The sequence below is a fragment of the Vitis riparia genome, chromosome 7 (genome assembly GCF_004353265.1).
Source record: "Vitis riparia cultivar Riparia Gloire de Montpellier isolate 1030 chromosome 7, EGFV_Vit.rip_1.0, whole genome shotgun sequence".
NCBI classification, from domain to species: Eukaryota; Viridiplantae; Streptophyta; class Magnoliopsida; order Vitales; family Vitaceae; genus Vitis; species Vitis riparia.
The window spans coordinates 6,288,291-6,310,489 of NC_048437.1; the positions used below are offsets into that span (position 1 = coordinate 6,288,291).

Sequence of the window (22,199 nt, forward strand, 5' to 3'; positions counted from 1 at the left end):
CATAAAAAGGCAGGAGATCAAAGAGGAATGGTGGGAACGCTGTCTTGGAAAACAAGCCACAAAGATAATACTAAATGGGTAAGTGATTTATGAATTTGTGTTGTGAAATTTCTCCAAATCAATATAGATTTTTTTTTTTTTTTTGGTGGGTTTTGAAGAGTGAATGAATTTTACTTTGAGTTTGAGCGGGTCAAAAAGACACGGCTGGCCGAACGATGAGGCGATACACGACGTACCAACCCATTTGCTACCATGTCAAAAACGGGTGATGAAACGTTGTCGTTTAATTCCTCTGTTTCCATCAAACACGAGGTGGTGTTTAGTTGTTGCCTTGTTGGGTGTGGACTGCCTTGTTGGTCCCCCACATGAGGTTTCAAGAAAAAAATCTCATAATTATGAAAGGAATAAATCTTTTTATTTTGTTATTAAAAAAAAAAAGTTTTACCAAGTGTTTTTCAATTGTATTTAAATTTGTTTGAATAAAGTGAATTCTTAAATTTGAAGAAGATTCATAAAATAAAAGAGTAAAAATTAAATCTAATAAATTCTTGAATAAGTCAAATTAAGAGTACGTGATTATTATCTTTAAATAAATATGAACTCGAAAAATTGAATTAAAAGATAATGTATTCTTTAATTGAAAGAATATCATACACGGTTGTATTTTTATTTTTATTGATATAAATTAAAATTTATTCTTTATTTTCTTATTCTTTGATTTCATAGAACTTGAAATTCATGTGCATAAATTTTTAACACATTTGATGAGACACTTCTATTTCTTATCTCTATCATTTGAAATTCCCTTTTGCATTCTAAGTCAAGCCATATGTGTATAGAAAAGCAATAATGGTAAGACTGTCATTACTTGATCATTATAAAATACTTCTATTAATCTAATTACCCATAGTAAGACAAAGACAGTAATAATACTTTGCTTTTAAACCAATATATATTGATGCACACTCATTCATCAACACCTGTGAAATGGTACATTAAACATAAGTTAATCATCACTTAAACAACTATGAGGTAAGGACATTGGATTTCCCTAACATAGGAAAATGTTCATTAGCATCAAATGATTTAAGGGGTAAATCCCCTTATTACATTTCTAATGCAAACTTAAGCACAAACTTAAAGGTTAAGTCATGGACTTGAATAAGGAAATGTGAAGTTTCTTCAAAGTGTTCAAACTTCTATACTTCTCTTCATCCAATTTTTATAATGCTCGTAGGATTGTGAACTCGATTGAACTTGCAAACTCAAAGTAGTGGAAAGACAAATTTGTAATTGATTACATTTATCATTAGTGCTTGTTGAATCTTGACTACAAAGATAAGTTATAAAAAATATTAGCAATACAAATGTGCATTAAAGATTATGTCAATCAAGATCACCTAATTATTATCCTTGAATAAAAATCAACTTGGTAACTCGAATCAAAGAATTATATATTCTTTTACTGGAAGAAGAATGTCACATAAGAATGTATTCTGTAAAGACGTTTATACCTTATGCACATTGTTTGTTTCATTTCCGGGTTTCTAACACGTGTGCATGCACAATAAATCAATGATCTTTGTCCATAACTAATACAACTTTTTGAATATGATCCTTGTGATGAGGGTAGCTTTTTCTTACTTTTTGGCTTTTTGGGTGATTCATACGGTGTGTAGGGCATTAGGGAATCCAATAAAACCTTGACAACAACAATGCTTTGCAGTACACTTGACACCCAAGTGGAAAAGCATACATCAGAAATTTGAGCTCCAACAGTGAAATAAATACTTCGTGGATCAGAAAATTAAAAGCTCCAGCTAAGTCTGATGGTCACGCCTTATAATTTTATTTCTTTGTGTGCCATACTTATTGGGCAATGAAAAGTTCCATCACACTTTACATCGAGGAATAGGAGAAGAAGAGAACCCAATGGGTCCATTTACACATTACATTAAGAAGGCACACAGCTGCAACTCCAAATGCTAGTTGCACTTGATGTTGGTAAAAACCCTGTACATAGAGGAACCCATAACACACATTACAAGAATCTTATCAGAATGTGATAAGTTTATTGCTGCTTATTCCATAATGCTAGGGACTTTAAGAAAGTCGATATTAAGCAACAGCTGTTGCATTCATTTGAGTGGGTGGTGCTTCCCTTAAGTGTTCGCCCGTGCAGGGGTTACCAGCGTTGGTTCCATATCTAGATTCACCAGTGGAGTCGCCAGTCCTGAAGCTAATGCCACACTCACCACTCTTAAACCTACTGCCACATCCACCACCACAACCACCACCACAGCCACCACCACAACCACCACCACCACAGCCACCACTCTTCACCATGTTTCCACACCCACCACAGCCACCACTCTTTGACATGTTTCCACACCCACCACCACAACCACTGCCACATCCTCCACTGTGTGACCTTCCTTCCTCTGGCATGACTGCATTTCCTTCAGGCCCCTCCATCTTCGACTCCACTTCCAGTCCCATGGTATTGCTTAGGTTGGGTTTTTCATCTTCATAGCACCCACTTAAATTTTCTGTCTCTTTCAAATTGCCTTCACTGACAGTGAAGCTATCACATCCTTCTTTCCTCAAAATATCAGAAAGTATGAAGACCAATATGATCCCAGGCAGCACTAACCACTCTTCATTCACCTTGAGAAATTCATTTTAAAAAAATGGAGAATATTATTTGCCAAAAGTTAAGTGAGGAACTTTTTCATTATAAAAAATGGATCAGCAATGGAAGTCTACCTTGAGAAATCCAGATTTCAAGTCAAGCAATGCCACAGCTCTTCCATAAGGAACTTCTGCAGAGAATTCAACTGCAGTAAGGAAGCCATGGTCACTTTTCTGCCTCTCACAGTGCTTGTGTTCGAATTCCAGCTTTCTACCAGGGTAAATTTTCACCTGTACCATTAAGTAGTCAGGATAAATCTTTAAATAGTCTCTTGGAATGACAAAACAATGAGGAATGTCAGATCTGACATTGCATATTAATGTCCAAGGCAAGCACCATATTGTCAATCACATGCCATGAAATCTACTACCTGACACAAGTTTCAGTGCCGCTATGCAATGTCTATGATAAAAAATGCATATGTAAAGTGAGAACTTAGCAAAGAACAAATAGAAGTGAGAAGTTCTATTGTCCTGAAACTAGGATTGATCCAGAGGATAACCCCGTAGATAGCATGAAACCCTGTGCACTAAAAATCCAGTATATTATATATACTAGTTTCTTCAGGACACCACAAACATTGAGATTCTGGCTTTACTCTGCTGATCCTACATCCACAGAAGGAGAGGAACGGGTTTGCAGCCAGCATGAACTTCTCACCAGATTTTTTTTCATTTAATATAGTATAGGTGAGAAAGTTAAACTGAAAGCAAACACTAAGGTGTAATATATCTGCATGATTAGTTTAGACAACACTCATTTTGAGATGTTCTGGCATTATAGAAAGGCATTCTATAGATCACACTCATTCATGAAAAATGTAACAAGCCTCATAAGATGAGATAACAAAGGAAGTAATGAAACCAGAATATACATGCTTACCATCCTATTCCCCACGAGCTCAAAGAGGTGGCCATCTTTCCCAGATTTCTTCTCAAACTTAAGGCACCAATTATAATCCATCAATGACCACCCAGTGCCTAAGAACTGTGCAAGAGTAATTGTTTCAAGAGATGTAGTAACACCGATCACCTCTCTCCTTGAAACAGAGGTGTCTCTTGCAGTTCCCTTTTTTGAATCCCTGAATCGCAAGACAAGCCAGTAATGAGTACAATTGAGGGATTCAGAATGGTAAATAACATGCAACCATCAGTGGGTGTAACATGCTATTGTGAAGTATGCATAACAGATGCACAATGTTCCCTAAAGCTAGTTATGTGAGAACTCTTAAATTAAGAATGCAAATGCTTCATAATCTAGTATTTATACTCTGATATCCATGCACATGTTCCTGGTGGAATCCACCTCCAAGCTATAATATCCCTCTTGAATTATTATTCAATAACAATTGGAGATTTTTAAGGTTGACCATCTGTGACAACAATATAGGAAAGACAATGCTAACATATACATGGACCTCCTCCAGATAGAATCCACCTACCAACTCCAATATTCCAATTGGCTCATCATATGATCACCATGCTTGAACACTTGTTGGCCTACAATAACAATATTGTTGGAGTATAATATATGTTGTGGGCCCAAATCCTAACAGACCAAACTTTTAAGAAAATTGGTTATTCGACTTGATATTGAAGTCTTGTTAACTAAAGGCCCCTAGCTCAAGCACTCACCTATCAACAACTTAAGCTTTTAGGAAAATTGATTATTAAAAAATTACCAATCAAAGTAGGATCATAACAACTGACATTAAACATTGGAGATTTAGGCTCTGTTTGGTAACAATTTTTTAAAACAATTCTAAAAAATAGTTTTTGAGAACATTTTTTTAAAATTGTTCTTTAACGTTTGATAGAACAAGTCTTAACCTGTTTTTAATATTTTTAAATTTGTTTTAAAAATAATTTTTATGTTTGGAGCTTTATTTTTAATAATTATACATGTTTGTATAATTATTTTTTAAAACGACTCTAAAAAAACAAGTGAAAATAACTAAAAGATGTTTTCTGAAAACACCTTGTTTTTTGGTTGCCAAATGTGTTTTCCAGTTTTTTTGTTTTGGAAAACAAAAAAATTATTCTAAAAAATAGTTGCCAAACAGACCCTTAAAGTTTATAATTATGCCTCTCGTATGCACATGCCTAACAGTTCCTGCAGTCATGGTTAACTGGGACCAAATGATTGGTGAAATTTATCCTCAACATGCATATGGTTAAATCAATAGACTGTCAGTTTGATGTTAGCTTAATATTTATGTGAATGTGTGTTGCAGAGGCATGCTTGACAGTCATAAATCTCAACAGACCACTGCAAAGATATGGCAGGTAGAGTTATAGTTCAGTTTCTGGCATAGAAATCTATATAATAATACCTCATTTGGAGGCTGATGACCTCACTTCCAGCTTCATCAATAACACGTGTCCACCTCTTAGCATGTTGGATCCTTCCAGGAAGTGGGAAAAAACATGAACTTCTTAAGAATGGCCGAGAACAAACAGTGTGAACGATACGTGGTGCTAGGGCTGGAACAGTGAACGAGATAGCAATTCGTAAACATATTGGCTTAGCACTCACATTTCCAGAACTAGGCACCAACTCCAACCATTTTTCTACAGAGAGTCTAGAAATTGGGGAAAGGAACTCTCGCAGGGAGAGCGAAGTGGAACCCATCTTTTTAGAAGGCCTCGGTATCGGTAAGTTGGGTAAGTTGGAAGGTGAATGGGATATAAGTTGAAACAGCAGCTCTCCTGTAGGTTCACACTGGAAAGAAGCAACCTGCTTTTCCCCAGACTCCGAAAAAATGGTCAGTCTTTGCTTAGCATTGAAGATTGTGTCCGGCTGTGTTTTACTAAATGAAACAAAGAGGCTTCCTTTATGTCCCACTGGTAAGTTTTTGACTCCAACAATCTCCAGAAGGACCTGAAAAAGAATAGGTGACAAAAAATAAAAACCTCAGAAAATTTTAAGTGATCTGGATTGTTGATCTGCCATGATATGAAGGATTAGAGCAATAAGCCTTCCATACTTGACCCCCTAAATGAACTCAACATAGTATCTCCAGTTTCAAAAGCATACTTGAAATTTCAATTCAATGATATAGCTTAATTTGATTCTAGGATATTGATTTTTTCCATTTATAAATGCTATAACTTAATTTTTCTAATTAGAATCCTTTCCTGCATAATATTGAGAAAATGCAAGACCAGATATTCCTTTAGAATAGGATTCATTTTAAGAAAAGGAAACCATAGCCCTGATGTGACCTTAAATCAGATAACTTTTAAATGTGATGGCAAGACGTTAATCACCTAGGCCAATAACATGAAGCTTCTATAGACTAGGTTTTAGCCCCAAAGCTAGACATTACGGTTCATCTCCTTTCCTAAATTTTGTTATGGCTTAGAAACAATGTAGGTAAGAAAGGGACCAAAGAAAGAAAAAGAGGGGAAAAGAAAGGAAAGTAAGAAGAAACCTGAAGAATATGCAACTGATAGACAATAAAGAATACTGTGTCAAGTGAGAAAGGGCATAAAAGGTATGTAGAAACTACCTCCACAACTTTCACCTCAGGAAGCTGGATTATTTTCTGACAATCATATGGTGCAACTACCTTCTTGGTCATCATATTGGGTGAGTAAGGAGTGGTTGTAAGAGGAGAGGGAGCATTGCCTCTATGCATTGCTCCTGCTCTCCAGTAACGTGAACCAAATGTCTCCTCCCACTGCTTGGTAGTTTCTGAAAACCCAAAATCTAACTTTTTCCCCTTTGTTCTGTCTGAAACCATGTCATCATGCTCTAATACCTTGCCAACTAATTTACACAGGTCTTTGCAATAAGAAACAGGATGCAGCTGATGAGAGTGCCAGATAAGGTCAATGTCGTAAGTCGGAACACAGAAACAATTTATGGATCTTTCCCTGTTTCTCTTGATTAGATATAGAAAACCTTTGTATCTGGCTACAGCTCCTTCAAGAAAATGTTGATTATTCATATGGGGCCTGGATACCTGCAAGGAATATGCATGTAAGCTGATAATCTTGAAATAAAATTTGAGAAGTACAGAGTCCATGAGCATTTAAGTAATGCTCATAAACATATGGCCAAATGTAAGGACAGCAAGCATATCTATGAGGATGGAGTAGCTACCTAGAAAAAGATAATGGTTAACTAGGATATAGAGCTTATTGATATCAGGTAAGCCCAGGTGATTGATGAAATTAACAAAATATCAGGTCTTCAAATTGAAATAGTCATGTTTTCAAGTTCATTGGCAACAAGAATGCTTAAGAGGTTCAATAACCAGCACAGCATTTGATGTTGAATATCATAATTTCTAGCTATTACAGGCCTACGTCAGGGGTCAACTTTAAGCCTAATGTTAAAAGTGGTACCTCATCACAGGGTCAACTTTGGCATAAATGTTCCTGGCAATATTTATTAGCTGATTTTTTTATTAAAGAGAAGCATGATGGATGACTGGCTTTAGGCAATCATGACATAAGTAAGGAAACAGCAAGAATGTCCTCCTCATATACCTGGTAACAGAAAGGACTCTGCCTTTTAACAGCTGAAACCAAATCATATTTGGTATGTTTTTCACATCCAGAAATTTTTTCAGATGTATCCTTTGAAAAATCTCTTGTCAAGTCCAAGAGGTAGGGCTCGTTGGGGTACATCGTGTTCCATATTTCTTCAGTTTCACTTGTTGAAGCCCCTTGAACAGAAGATACAACATTGTAGTTATCAAGAATCCTACCATAAAGATCCTCACAGTCGGTTTTGTACCTCACCTGAACAACAAAAATAGATTAGAAAACTCCACTCTAACAAGCAAGACAAAAATAGAAAATAAAATACAATAAGCAAAATATGTTTTAGTCCAGAAACCTACTGGATTGAGCCTGTGACAATGCCAAATCCATTCACAATCCACAGGAACAACTAGGGGTCCTTTAAAGATCTGGGACTCAGAATGTTTGGCAAGCAAGGGAAGCCAGCAAGCATTATACCTGAAATCAGCATTGTTAAATGGAAAAAGCACATATATGATATATGCATAAGCAACAACCAAAATGAAAATCTATACAAAAAAAAAAAAGGCAGGTCTTAGTGGCTTGGAAATGCCTGGGTTTTAGAATATTAAAACAAAGCTTTCATAATGAAAGCATGCCAGTTTTACAACAGTCTGAATAACCAAAAATCTTGCAGCAACAAATGCTGAGATGCAAAGATTAAATTAACAGATTACTAAACAACTACGAAAACAACCAAGTCCTTTGACAGTCAAGCCTAAAATTTATACATATAAAATTTCTTCCCTCTACATTTTGAGTCAAGCATTCATTCCGTGCAGGGATCTTCAGTCAACACCAAAGAGCTATATTCTTCTTGCCTCAAATATATGGCTACTGCTAACATGATAATAATTACTGATCATAAGTAATGAAAAGACCAACTAAAATTCTAACATGTTATCAGTCAACTTAAGTATCAACAAACATTCCTACATGTACTCTTTTCTCCATAACATGAATGCACAATTCCCATGTACTCAATCTCACATACAAATATTGTGATAGAATATCAATTAGCAAGAACCAAGAACCTACAAAACAAAGAAAAAAGAGACATTTGGTTAAAAGACCTCAAATAGTTTTAAAATTGGAAAAATAACCTTTCTTCATCTTTTTTTTTTTTAAATTAACCCATTTTTGCCCTTCTTTCTTTCAATAAAAACGACATTAACTCTCATTCCCAATTCATTTCCCTCCCATTCTGACTTAGTGCTCTCTCTCTCTCTCTCTCTGGTGTTTTTGTTATTGTTTTTTATTTGCAATTATTTTTAGTTGAGATTTTTTGCATTTAGGATTTGTAGATGTTTCTGTTAGGGTTTTTTCTTTTTCTTTTTGCATTGTTTGGATTTTCTTTTTTTGTTTTTTGGTTTTTACATTTGTATTGAAACTTTTAAGATTTGTAGATACAACGAAAACTCAACCTCATTTAAGTTCCTTTTAAAATGAAACTGAACCACAATGCAGCTCAGGTCATTATCATCAAGTTTTGTATAGATGAAAGGGAAATTTAGCTATAGTATTAAAAAAATTAGAAGCGCTTTTTAGAATCACTACCAAATGGGCTGTTAACATCAATTATGTTTTTTCTAAATAAAACTTAACTATAGTATAGTTCAAATTATCATTATGATTGAAAACTTAACTTTATTTAGTTTTTTTTTAAAACAAAACTTAACTCCCCTGCAATTAAGGTGAACACCCTTCATGAAAAGAAAGAAAAATATAATGGATGTTCATGAAACGAGAAAGAAGAAAAGTTTGAAGTCACACTTAGAGATGAAGCCATGTAGTAAGAGGGAATACATTGGGATCAATGTCAAAGTGGGAAAGAAAAAAAAAAAAAAAAAGATTTGAAAGATAAATGAGTGGGAAAAAAAATGAAATGAACAAAATAAGTGAGAAGATGTGCTTTTAGAGGGAGACAAATTAAAAGGGTAAAAAAAAAAAAAATTAAGGGTAAAAGAGTCCAAAATGGGTCATCTTTCAGCAAAATTAAGGACGAACGCCATTCTTGCAATTTGATGATTATTTTAGCCTATCTACCCAAATAACACGAAAAAACTATGACAAATTAAAATTTCAAGCAGGAACCACTAATTGAATTTATCAAACAATTCAACCAAACTACAATTCAAAGAATTGAAAACAATTACTCCTTAGAATGCCTACCTGTAGATGGCTTTTTGTAAAGTAGGACCATCATAGAGACATCTGTGCTTATCAACAACTGCAAGGAACTGAAGCTGCATTTTTGCAACGGCCACAAGATCTTCACTTATTACAATCTTTTGGGCTTCAAGCCACTCCAACTCTTGCTCTTTTTCCATCTCCCAACGTCGTCAACTGCAATAAAGCATTAATGCATGATCCACAACTTCCCCCAAGTTTAATCAAAAGGTACCCTCATACGAAATTCTTTTCATAATCTTCATAACTGGGTATGACCAATCAATCCAATTCTTGGGCATAAAGTAAACATAAGCAGAAACTGGGGGTCAGCAATTTTATTTTATCATTCGGCGAGTTATCAATCGATGAAAAGAAAATAATTAATCAAGCGAAAAATAAGAGTGACGAAGATTCGGAACTCAAGCTGAAGAATTATAGGGACGTAATAATAGTGAATCAAAAACAAACAAAATTACAATCACATATTACAGTTTAGAAAAAATGATTATAGATTTATAATGAAAGAAGAAAAAGTCGAGAACCAGAAAATCGCCTTTTTTCTTAGCAACAAATTGCGATAGATAACAACGTTGACATTCTTAATTGGACGGATTTTAATAAAAATTAGTAAAATATGTGAAAAATAAAAAATAAAAAAAATAGTACCGGAATGGCAAGATTCCTAAGCTTGGATTGATACGCCGGAAAAGACGAGTGGTGATCGGAAAAGGCTCCTCCTACCAGGGTTTGGTATCTCTTTCTTTCGCTGCCATTACCTCTGCTCGGCTTTTTATGTAGGAATTGGGGTTGACTACCTTCTGGTACAAGCAATTTAGGTGACGGAAATACCCGTCCCCCCTCTCTTAATAATTAATAATTAATACTCAACCCGATGTACACCAAATAAAATAAAACAAAAACAAGTTTATTTTAATTATATAAGATGAATATTTTAATTTTTTTTATTAAATAAAAAACAAACATCACCTAAATATAATATCATTAAATATGTGCACAATTTCATTGTATGCATAATTATTAAAATGAAGGTTAATTATGGTCAAATATCTGTTCACTCTTTCCCAGTAATTGCTTCATTGTGTCTCTGTTGAATTTAGAATTTTCAAGGAATGTGAAGAAGTCAAGACAAGAAATTTCTAAGGTTGTATTGAGAATTTCTCTGAAAGTTCTTGAATGAGATTTGCTTTGGTGTAATTTCTCTGATATTCTAGGCAGCAAAGGGAAGATGGAAATGCCCCTATGATACACAATTATCAGTTTTAGATGAGACTTGCGTGTCTCCTTCGAATAAGCCAAGGAGCGTCGGCCGGCTGGTAGGACCGCGGGAGGTGGCATCTGCAATGCTGTTTTGGCATCTTCCTAGTACTTGGCTAGTACACAATCCATTTCCCAAGTACAAAACAGGCATTGCAGTACAACCATTCCCCCCGCTGCCATGTACTACCATGCTCCAACAATTTTAGGGCCATCAAGCCCTTGGCTAAGGCTAAGTTATATAACTTATTTGCACAATCATGACAAAGGAATCCGAGCACAACATAAACAACCCCACCATTTGGAACAGAAAGGAATGAATCCAAACCCTAATTGGGAATCAATTAAAAAGGTTTCTCAACAAGAAATCGATGTCAAGTAAAACATATCACTAAAAGGGCCTCTGCAACACATTGAAATGACATGAATATTATTGGAAGAATATTTAATTGTGGTAATAATCAAATGTCTCTGCTTGCCCTTTCCTAAAAAGTAACTTATGAAAGCAAACAAAAATGGATTTGAGCATCTGCTCTTCCTTCATGAGTTCTGTTGTAAGCTCTACCTCTGAATTTAAATACAAAACCGCCAACCTCTACTTCTTGGCCTGCTCATACTCTGCCTCAGGGGTTTGGTCACTACTAGTACTGCCCTCAGACCCTCCGGAGGCTGCCCCACCAGAGCCTCCTGACATATGTTGTCCAATCTTTGAAACTGCCTTGTTTGCAGCATCAAGCTTTGCCTTGATCTCATCTATATTCTCCTTCTGCATGGCATCTCTCAGATCAGCCACAGCAGTCTCAATCTCTTTTGCGACCTCAGCTGGAATCTTGTCTCTGTACTCATCCAAGCTCTTCTCAATACTGTATATGGTCGTGTCTGCACTGTTTCTAATGTCAATCAATGCTTTCCTCTCCTGATCTCTCTGAGCATGCAACTCAGCCTCCTTAACCATCTTTTCGATCTCGTCATCTGAGAGGCCTCCAGATGACCGAATAGTTATCTGCTGTTCTTTACCAGTTGACTTGTCCTTGGCAGACACAGTAACAATCCCATTGGCATCAATATCAAATGTAACTTCAATTTGTGGCATGCCCCTAGGAGCAGGTGGGATGCCAACGAGCTCAAACTCACCCAAGAGCTTATTGTCAGTTGCCATTTCCCGCTCACCCTGGAGTACTTTAACCCCAACCTGAGTCTGGTTGTCAGCTGCTGTAGAGAAAACCTGAGACCATGATTTCAACTCCATCAATATTCAAATAAATATATATCAGCACAAGAGAACGGCACTGAATTTCTCAAGCACACTCAACATAACACCTTCTAAGCAGAGCAGGTCAAAAGCCACTAATTCCATTCATTGATTGGCACAAAACCAGGTCATGGCCATCCTAGTAATTCAGCTAATATCTCAAAAAAGAAAAATGGAATTCAACGCTCCCTATTTAGTCACCAAATTTCCCCCATGCAGGCATAGTGAAAAGTATGTGACGGCTGAGTTTAACACAATTAATTCTAGAACTTCATATGCTACAACTACAAGTAATATATTCTAGCATTTTAAAATGTGAGGCCACCAAGTATTGTTATACTACATGTACTTTTATACAACAGCATATAATGATAGATAACATAAACATTCAATTGAATTCCATTAGAATATTAATTCTTTACTTCTAGAGAGTCGAGTATATCTTCAGGTCAACTCTGAAAAAATTGCAACCAAGCTACCACAAGTTGCTCTCATTTCTCAGCATCTAGAAAATGCATGTGATGACAGATTCTACTTATATAAACTAGCCTGTATGAATATCTAGTTTCTATGACTAGTTGAAAGCAAATTCAGAATTTACATTCCAGACAGAAAACTAACCTGTGACTTCTTTGTAGGAATAGTCGTATTTCTGTTGATCAGCCTGGTGAAAATACCACCAAGAGTCTCAATACCAAGTGAAAGTGGAGTTACATCCAACAAAAGCAACTCCTTAACATCCCCACGAAGGATACCACCTTGAATGGCAGCTCCCATTGCAACAGCCTCATCAGGGTTAACACCCTTGCTTGGACTCTTGCCAAAGATCTCTGCTACCACTTCTTGTACCTTAGGAACACGGGTCATCCCTCCAACAAGAAGAACTTCATCAACCTCCTTGACTGATATACCTGCATCCTTCAAACAACTCTTGCATGGATTTCTTGTTCTCTCAATCAATTTGTCCACCAAAGCCTCAAACTTTGACCTGGTTAGGGTGATATTTAAATGTTTTGCACCAGAAGCATCAGCAGTTATGAATGGCAGGTTGATATCAGTCTGGGATGTCGATGAGAGTTCTATTTTTGCCTTTTCAGCTGCTTCTCGGAGCCTCTGTAGAGCAAGCCTGTCCTTTGTAAGATCAATTCCTTCAGTTCTCTTGAACTCGCTCACCAAGAACTCTAACAGAGCATTGTCAAAGTCCTCCCCTCCCAAAAAGGTGTCTCCATTTGTTGCTTTAACCTGACACACAGACAGTTAATCAGTTGATTTGCCCATAGAAAGAAGAATAATATCACATTGAACAACAATAGATCGCTACCTCAAACACGCCATTAGATATTTCCAAAATAGAAACATCAAAAGTTCCACCGCCAAGATCAAAAACAGCAATGAGACCTTCCTTGTTATTTAACCCATAGGAAAGAGCAGCAGCAGTTGGTTCATTAATAATCCTTTGCACATCCAAACCTGCTATCCTCCCAGCATCCTTAGTTGCTTGTCTTTGTGCGTCATTAAAATAAGCTGGAACTGTAATAACAGCTTTAGACACAGTTTTCCCAAGGTAAGCTTCTGCAGTTTCTTTCATCTTGGTAAGTACAAATGCCCCAATCTGGCTAGGGGAATACTGCTGCCCATTAGCTTCCACCCAAGCATCTCCATTGGGAGCTCTGACTATCTTAAATGGCACCATCTTCATTTCTTTCTGTGTCTGAGGGTCATCAAATCGCCTCCCAATCAGACGTTTAGTTCCAAAGACAGTGTTTGTTGGATTGGTCACGGCCTGGCGTTTAGCTGGGGTTCCAACAATGAGCTCCCCTTTCTGATTTATGGCAACCACTGATGGCGTAGTCCGAGCTCCTTCTGAATTCTCAATCACCTTAGCATTCTGAAAAATAATCAACACAGTAATCAGAGAAAATTCATGGAAAGCAACTGAGACATTTTTCTTTGAAAGAAATAGAGAACAAATAAACCAATTAAATTAAAGCCCAAAAAAACACACTGACCTTCCCCTCCATGACTGAAACACATGAATTGGTTGTACCCAAGTCAATACCAATAACATCATTCCCAACAGGCTTTGAGCTGCATCAAAACAGATATACATTAGCAAAACCTGAGACATTTATGCATATGGTGATATCGGGTTGGGGGGGGGGCCAATTACCTGAATGGTCTTATATAACTTGCCCATTTCTGAACCGCAGGGGATGTAGACACCGATGTCTTTGCATTGCCAGTCAACTGCAACATACATAGTCTAAGTTTCAATATATATGATAATATTATATGATCAAACAGTCCATACAAGAAAACATCATAACCAAGTCCCTACAACCAGTAAAACTTCATTAGATTGAGCAACAGATGAAATGAGATAGGTGCAGACTATGGAAAAGTTAGCATGCATTAAAAAGAATAAAATCAAATTAAAACCCTAAAATTAATGCATATAGGTTAAAAAAAAAAAGAGAGAGAGAAAAAGAAAAGAAAGAATGAAAAAAAGGTATAAAGGACATTATCAAATCCATATGCTTAAACTACTAAAAAAATTGATTTAGTTTCAAAGAAACACAAAAGATAGTCAATTTATTTATGTAATTTTTCTAGTTATCTTATTATTGTTTTTCTTTTTCACTTTTTATATGGAACTGAACCTGAAATCTACCCCATCCCCAATTAAACCCCAATCCCTAACCCTTTGCCACTTGAGCCAGGACTCTAGGGCCTGATGACAGATACCACAATTGATAATCACTGAAGTGCAAGGGATTCCAGTTGTCAAATGTCACTACAAATAAATTACAACAAACTAGCAATACTTGCACTTAACATGATTTCAAATAGAAAAAAAGTTAATTTATTTCAAATTGTTAAGGAAGACATAAGAAGAGAGGTAACACACAGTTAATCCAAAAAATCCACGAATATACCAATAATAATCTGAGACAAAACATTAGAAAAGGTAAATAAATAGAATGCATGGAAGCCACACATGTTATTATTGAAAACACAAACCTGACATAGCCTCACCCAACCAGCTAACCTGGTTAAAATAAAACAGTTGAGGTGTGGACTTGCACTAAATATGTGGGTTAAACCCATAAAAACGATGATCTGGACCTGCCCGTGGTCTGGAAAGGTTAGAGAAGGGCTTTCCATACAACAGGAGATCAGAGCCTCTCTTTTCCTGTCTCACGGGGTTTCTCTTTCCCTTTAGCTCAGTTTAATTGCTAAGGAACTATGGGACAACAAAAAGAAATGACAATATTTTGAATATTTTCTAGCATTTTTATCATTGAAGAAACAGCAAACAGAAATGGAAAATGGAAACTCCACTCAACTAAGCCTATTACAACTACCCTGCTTAGATTACTTTAGACGTTCATACGTTTCTTATAGGAGTCAAAACAGCGGAGAGCAAACAAGAGGTAAGATTTTCTCTTTCCTTTCCTCCATTTTCACCATAACAGCCACAGAAAGCAAAAATCTTACTGAGCTCCCTTGATATCAATTTCCCAGGTTTCACAAAACATGCGTATAGAACACGAGATTCAAATATTCATTTTCTTTACATTTTCCATGTTTCATGGAACAACACATAAAAATGAACAAACAAGACTCTTAGATCATCATCAGAATAATCAAACGAACAACAATATAATCCTCAAATCAATGAATGACAACTACCCCAATCACAATAAGGAAAGAGAAAGCTTACAGATCTGTAAGCCGCTAGAGAAGAGGACTGAAGATCACGACGCTTCAAACACCTGAGAAGCACCGAAGTGGCCATGATCGATATTCCTGAGAAAAGCAACAACAGATCTTTAGGGTTTTACGTTAGGGTTTTGGCCTTTATAGGGAGAGAAAGACCAGTTGAGACGTGAGGGTTTTACCTGAAACGAATTGGGCTTTCAGATTCGTAGGTTCTAGAAAATCCAGCAGCAAGGCCCAACCGAATTTCTTTCTTTTTTCTGGCTAGAATGTCAGATAGAGCCCTATATATTTTGGGGAATTACGATATGATGTGTGGGTTGTTGGATGGTGTGAGGAGGGTAAAATCGTAAAATAGGATGCATTTAGGCTTCTTGGGGTATAAGTTAAGGGGCGATATTTGACTTATAAGAGAGTGTTTGGGCTTTGCTATAGGACTGTAGAAAGCAGAGCCCATTGGCTTGAAAGTAATTAAAAATTCAAGAACGTGCAAACCAGATATTGACAAGTGTCAAGTCACTGACCGCTAGTATATTACTTTTTTTAGCCCTTTACACAAAATCTTTTTTCCCGGGTGCCCCTGTGCTGTGGTGTATTTCCATTTTTTGCGCTACTAGAATTGGACAACTCCTGATAAGCCCTTTTTCCCCGTATTCAGATGGATGTTCGGTAACCAGCGCGACATTCAATTTTATAAGGAAGAGATAAGAAGATGACGTGCCAAACAATTATGGATTATTTGAATACCAAGTTGTTTGTTTTTTTACTTAATTCTAAATAGAATCCTGATATTTGATAGTATTAAATATTAGGTTATTTGTTTTTATAGTATTTTATTTTTATTAAATATTAAAAAGTAAAAAAAAAATTAATATATTATTTTTTTTATTTAAAAAAAGTTACATATTTTGACTTTTTTTTATTTAGTAAAAAATTTATAATAAATTATGAAAAAATACAAAAACAAACAACCTAAATTCTAAAACTAAATTGCTTTCAGTAAAAAACCAAAAAAAAAACACCACCTAAGAGAAGTTTTTTATTTGAGGTAATTCGAGTTGTAAATTATTTATATTTTGAATATTTGATTAAATACAAAAAAAAAAAATTAAAATTATCATCCAATTTGAATTTAAACTATTCACTAAATTGGAGCCAAAAATTGAGATGACATTGAATTGAGTACTTTTGAAATTCAACCCAATTCGGGATCAAATTAAATATTTCTAAATCAGGGTTAAAAAGTGTACAAAATTCTTGTTCCCTCCTATAGAGGGCACAGATGTGTAGAGTTGTGGAGTTCAAAGTTGATCACAGAACTACAAGTTTCATTTCTGAATGATATAACAGCTGATAATACACAGCTAGTGATGCTTCACTGCTCCTCTGATTTAGTCTCCTGTTCTGTTTTAATGCCTCGTTCCAAGTATTCCTCTTCGATCGTTTCCTTGAGGATGAAGAGCCTCTGGATAACCACAGGTTCAGTCATCTGCCTCGCTTCTCTAATGTCGGTTTCTTCTTTATTTAGATGGTAAGCATCAAGCATGATCTTGATCCATTTATGTAGTTCCTTTGGAGTACTGCTCCACCATAGAGAAAGACAATCAACTTACAATCTAGGAAAAGATTTTATTGTAACCTGCAGAAGAAATAAAGCTCTCTTACGTGTATAAAGCATTGGGATCCTTGGCTTCACGGTCATCTCCAGGGGAGAAAGCACTAGCCAATGCTGAGAATCGCTCTTCAGGATCTGTGATGTTCAACAAATGCTTGAGTAGCTTTATTTCTTTTGGTGCAATGCTTCTGAGACTGCTCTTTGTGGCTTTGTACAGATGATACATGATGTCTTTGACCTGCAATTAAATGTTTAAGATCAGAAGAGGATGACAATTAAAAAGCCAAAGTTCCAGTTGCACAAATTTAGGCTTTGGAAGAAGATTGGGAATTTATATCTCTAAATGGCTGAACTCAAGCATTTTCATATGTTTCAAATGCCTGTATAAATCAAATTTGTAATTCAACCTGTACCTTTACATTTAACCAAAATGATAAAAGATAAATACAAATCTCAATTTTGAGCACAGGAAAGTACACAGCTTGATGATCCTAGGCAAAGGGAATGCTAGCATGACTTGGTCCACAATGCAATGGAAGATTCTCCAATGAAAGCAGGTCTTGACCCTTATACAATTACACTGTAATCTGTCAAATAGATGTGCACAAAGTTGTATTATTTTATAGGGGCATTCATCTGTCTCCTGAAAATGAGTTAGTCCATTGTGGTTTACGAGCTTCTTAGTGAGTGAGGATGACATTTGAAATGAGTATGTACAACAGAAACATAGTTAACTTTCAAAATGTACGATAGCAATCCTACATGAGGAATTGAGAAGAGAATGAATAGATTTGTCAAGCTAGTGACCTTTTTCATTTTTTATGAAAAACCTACTTAGTTTGAATCTGCATGTTAGATTTTGTCACTTTGCTTCTGCATCTTCAGAAGCCAGATTAGAAAGATTTAGTTAAAAGATGAATCATTAGAGTCCATCAAAGGAGAACATGAGTAACATGAGTTTCCCATCCTTACCTCATTCTTCATGGTAGTGGACTCCTTTGCTGCAGACCAAGCACTATTTATCAACAGGATCAATGAAGAATCAAGTTCCTTTGCCTTGGCAAGGCTCTTAATCTTTTCACATGCCACATCTATTGAAGGAGAGTTGAGGATATCATCAAATTTAGCCTGGGCAACATCTAAAGTTTCCACAATCTCCAGTGTGTTATCGTATGCAGAGACTGCAGACAAGCATCTAGCTCCAAGCCTGGCCATCGCTGCCCATACAAATTGTAGAATCATGTAAGATAGCCAGATCTGGAGTAAGCTATATTATTATTTTTTTGCTTTTGAAAGCGTCCTGACTAAGCATCAGAGAAGGCCTATCGTAGAAGGTTATTGAAATCATATATCATTGTGATCTTTTTTAATTAGAGACAAAATTTGTCATTATAAACATTTTCAAGTGCCAGGATATGAATCATTAACAGAATAAGTATAATATGTAAAAGAAAAAACAGAGGGAGAAAGAAATTGAGAGAAAACTAGTCAAACAGAATATTAGAGGGAATTTTGTTAAAAATGGACTAGAGGGGTGAAGTATTGATGATATGAATAAAAGAGGGGAAAATTTTGACATGATGATGCATAAAAAACACAGATGCCAAGCTAAATAATACTAAAGCTCTTTTCTTAAATGAGTATGGAGTGGAAAATTTAAACTTTCTCACCACCAACTCTAAAAGTATCCCTAAGGGCAAAATTGAATGCATTCTGATGCTATAAATTAATGTAAGTTGGGGGTCCATATCCATTTAAAAATGGATAATCCAAAAAAGGATGTACATTTCTTTGTGAATGGACAAACATGATTTAATGAATCTAGTGAAAATTAAGAAACTCAGTTTTTTCCAGTGTCAAAAGCATGAGGATCATAAAATTCCAAATTAATTTTTGCCTAGCTACTCAACAAATATTAGGCAGATTTCATACATCCTCTCATCCCATACAAATTGGTTGTTCATATCAAATAAACTAGTTTGACATTACATGGAATTGAATGAGTCTACTGTGTTTCAATAGGATTTGAAATAAATTTAACCTTTTTTTTTATGAGCATTCAAACCAAAACTTGATGCAATTCTTAGCACCTGCTTAAAACAAAGGGCATTTTACAATCTGCTGATCCCATTTTTGCGTTTGTTTTAGAGAAGCAGTGTGTGTTTGAACAACATAATGGAGTAAGTCAATTTGCATCAGTCATCCAAACAACCTTAAAATGATTGACCATCATAGTACCTACTTGCATATATGAATACAAGGGCCAACAATTCTTCATTAATCTTTTTCCTTTCAAAATAAATAAATAAATAAAGCATCCATATTAAGTCTCTATTTGGACCGTGGAGAGTAATAAGGAGAAAAAGTAGGAAGGAATCCAAAATCTCTTGTTGTGTTTATCACAGAAAATACAAAAGAAAATCAAATATAACAAAAATTATTTAGAAATGTATATACGTGAAATTCTTCATTCTTATATAGGAGAGAAAAGAAGAAAAACAAATTTGAAGAAGCATGTGAAATTTTTTTATTATGTTTACATATATGTTTTATTCTCCTTCACTTTTCTCTTTCTTTCTATTTTTTCCCCTTTGTTTTCATATATTCTCTCAAACTTTCCAAGATCCAAATGGAGCCCAAAATTATTTACCACAAAATGCTTTCTAAAGTCAACAAAATTTTCACAGAATATGACGTACTGTTCTATTATTTGTATCAAAATGGTCAGGCAATCTCACTAGGCATACAGTTTAGAATAATTTATCCATCCTGATTCATCAAACCAATCCAAAATCAAAATGGTTGTATAAAATGCTCAATATATTACCATCACGATCCTCCAAACTGTCATAGGTTTCTGAAAGTAAAGATAGGTGACGAAAAAACTCTCCAGTGAAGTCCTTGCGCCGCCTCACAACAATTGCATTAACATCCATTGGGCTGCTCTGAACCTCCTTTAGAAGCTCAGTATGTCTTTCCATTTCATCATCAATCTGCAATGCTCACTCCTGATCAAACAGAAGAAGAAAATCTCTAAACCCAAAAAAGGTATCTATGTTCAATCACAATGCTCTCTTTGGTTGTTAACGGAATAAAGGGAATAAAAGAATTAACATAAAACATTGGATCATAGATTTCATTATCAGGGAAAAATGAAAACCTCCACTAATGAGTCAAGAGATCCCAATATAACTGTTTTCTAAGTAGACAAGAGTCTTTCATTTTGCCAAAACTAAAAGAACAAAAAACATAAGATTCGATATACTAATTTATTTTGCTTTCCCCTAGTTCTCTATGCAACAAAATATATCTTAAACATAAATATTTGAACAAAAAGAAAAAAAAAATGAGACCATAGTTACCTTCTTCACTTTTCTCCCTAACTCGATCAACTTTTTCTTCATAACTGGGTCAGTTTCTGCATAAGCCCGTGTTTGACACCGATTGTAGAAAGCTTCCCTATACTTGTTCCACTCTTCTCTGAACACCAAATACTTCCGCCATTCCTTCGACTTGGGTTTCTCATTTACGAATACATCAATAATCTTATCACAAAATTGGGTGATTGTGTAACCCTGGGCCACTTCCACCTCAACTTGCTCTGCTACTTCAGCAGCATCTATACTGTTTGCTGTAGAATCTGAACACCGTTCTTTCAGAGACCATGAATAACACAAGCAACAGTACCATAAATGGATACAAAAGGGGCAAACAAACTCAGGCAGTTATCCTTCATTTGAATGCTCAGAAAATAGGGAAAAGGAATAGAAAAAAATCATTTCTGAATCCTGTGCTTTATGTTATTTCCGATAACAAAAAACAGAATCTCGCACCTCAGTCACACAGTTTTATTAAGCTCGTCAATAAGTAATTGAGCTTTTGTTTTCCAGGGCATCAGGTAACAAAGAATTTTAGCCTCATACAATTGAACTTTTTTTTTCGTCCGAGACTTTTTTTTCCAGTAACCACACGAAGCTTAAGAAGAATATACAGGAACATTCAAGACAATTAATTATGCTTCATTCAGTTACTGATGTAAGCAAGGAAAACACAAGAAATTGAAGCTCCAGACCTTATATTTTGACTTTCTTACGACCTTCAAAACAACCTCAATGCAACAATTTGACTCAAACGCGTCATATTTTCATTTTTTTCCTGGCTTTGAAAACTTTCATTTTCTTTTCCTTTTCTCATCATTCTCAGCAACTACACGGAGAATCAAAGGGAACGACCTAGGAAACAAAAATTCCCAAAGAAACCAAGCAGTGAAAGAAAATCTACAAAAAGCAAAGCCGGAGAGTAATGCTTACTGGCACGGAAATTGGAGAGTACAGCATCAGAAGTTGCTCTTCCTTTTCTTGTTCTACTGTTTGGTGTGAGGGAATCGGATTGTTTGGAAGGCAGGAAAAGGGGGGGAGATGATATTGAGGGAAGTAGAATAGAAGCTGAGAAGAGGTTTTGGTTCAAGACAGAGGGTTTGGTGGTGTTGCAGAGTAATAGCTTAAACCCTAACAAATTACTCATGATGCCTTTGCCTGGAGCAGAGCACCGACGAGCTTCGCAGGCCACATTAAATCCAAAGCAAAACTTCAAATATATGCATACATTATCAACTTCATATCATTCGTAACAATATTTAGAACAATAAAAATATCTCTCAATATATATTCAAACCTCAAAAACATTCAAATGATTTTCAATTTATATATATATATATATATATATATATATATATATATATGTATCATTTTTTTCTTTAAAAAAAATCTTTGTCGAAATTTGTAGCTATGAAAATAATTTAAGATTTATGACAAATAAAAATATTTGTTTCTAATCCATGGTAGAAATTTGTAGTTACATCATTTAAAAAACAAATTTGATATAAATTCAAAAATTTAAAATTGTATTCAAAATTCATTAAAGTTTTTATTGAAAATATAA

The 22,199-nt window shown here is 35.4% G+C and overlaps 3 protein-coding genes across 3 annotated transcripts; all 3 read right to left on the minus strand.

The window, feature by feature from the left end:
• Positions 1-1,807: 1,807 nt before the first annotated feature.
• LOC117918298 (glycine-rich domain-containing protein 2-like) lies at positions 1,808-10,171 on the minus strand. Its single transcript, XM_034834835.1, has 9 exons — positions 10,063-10,171; positions 9,397-9,570; positions 7,545-7,662; positions 7,189-7,443; positions 6,204-6,659; positions 5,025-5,572; positions 3,575-3,773; positions 2,767-2,922; positions 1,808-2,667 (listed from the first exon to the last, which is right to left on the minus strand). Exons 2-9 carry the CDS (start codon positions 9,552-9,554, stop codon positions 2,119-2,121), a joined length of 2,439 nt encoding a protein of 812 aa, XP_034690726.1. The 5' UTR covers positions 9,555-9,570; positions 10,063-10,171; the 3' UTR covers positions 1,808-2,118.
• Positions 10,172-10,988: 817 nt separating this feature from the next.
• Positions 10,989-15,775, minus strand: LOC117918633 (heat shock 70 kDa protein, mitochondrial-like). The gene is made up of 6 exons (XM_034835422.1): positions 15,648-15,775; positions 14,094-14,170; positions 13,933-14,011; positions 13,245-13,811; positions 12,545-13,165; positions 10,989-11,896 (listed from the first exon to the last, which is right to left on the minus strand). The coding sequence occupies exons 1-6, from the start codon at positions 15,720-15,722 to the stop codon at positions 11,267-11,269; spliced, it is 2,049 nt and encodes a 682-aa protein (XP_034691313.1). The 5' UTR covers positions 15,723-15,775; the 3' UTR covers positions 10,989-11,266.
• Positions 15,776-16,792: 1,017 nt separating this feature from the next.
• Positions 16,793-21,837, minus strand: LOC117917332 (uncharacterized protein At4g37920). Its single transcript, XM_034833573.1, has 6 exons — positions 21,569-21,837; positions 20,621-20,898; positions 20,086-20,251; positions 18,231-18,475; positions 17,309-17,496; positions 16,793-17,223 (listed from the first exon to the last, which is right to left on the minus strand). The coding sequence occupies exons 1-6, from the start codon at positions 21,780-21,782 to the stop codon at positions 17,019-17,021; spliced, it is 1,296 nt and encodes a 431-aa protein (XP_034689464.1). The 5' UTR covers positions 21,783-21,837; the 3' UTR covers positions 16,793-17,018.
• Between the last annotated feature and the right edge of the window lie 362 nt (positions 21,838-22,199).

Bases quoted from the DNA above. Each gene is read 5' to 3' on its own strand.
- LOC117918298 (XM_034834835.1), bottom strand. From the start codon at position 9,554: ATGGAAAAAGAGCAAGAGTTGGAGTGGCTTGAAGCCCAAAAGATTGTA. The intron at 6,660-7,188 runs GTATATGAGGAG...TATTCCTTGCAG, and splicing joins AGAGTCCTTTCTGTTACCAG to GTATCCAGGCCCCATATGAA. The intron at 2,668-2,766 runs GTAGACTTCCAT...GAATTTCTCAAG, and splicing joins TGAAATCTGGATTTCTCAAG to GTGAATGAAGAGTGGTTAGT.
- LOC117918633 (XM_034835422.1), bottom strand. From the start codon at position 15,722: ATGGCCACTTCGGTGCTTCTCAGGTGTTTGAAGCGTCGTGATCTTCAG. The intron at 13,812-13,932 runs GTCAGTGTGTTT...ATTATTTTTCAG, and splicing joins TTTCAGTCATGGAGGGGAAG to AATGCTAAGGTGATTGAGAA. The intron at 13,166-13,244 runs GTAGCGATCTAT...TCTGTGTGTCAG, and splicing joins TATCTAATGGCGTGTTTGAG to GTTAAAGCAACAAATGGAGA.
- LOC117917332 (XM_034833573.1), bottom strand. From the start codon at position 21,782: ATGAGTAATTTGTTAGGGTTTAAGCTATTACTCTGCAACACCACCAAA. The intron at 20,899-21,568 runs GTAAGCATTACT...AACGGTGTTCAG, and splicing joins ACTCTCCAATTTCCGTGCCA to ATTCTACAGCAAACAGTATA. The intron at 18,476-20,085 runs GTAATATATTGA...TTGTATGGGCAG, and splicing joins CAGTTTGGAGGATCGTGATG to CGATGGCCAGGCTTGGAGCT.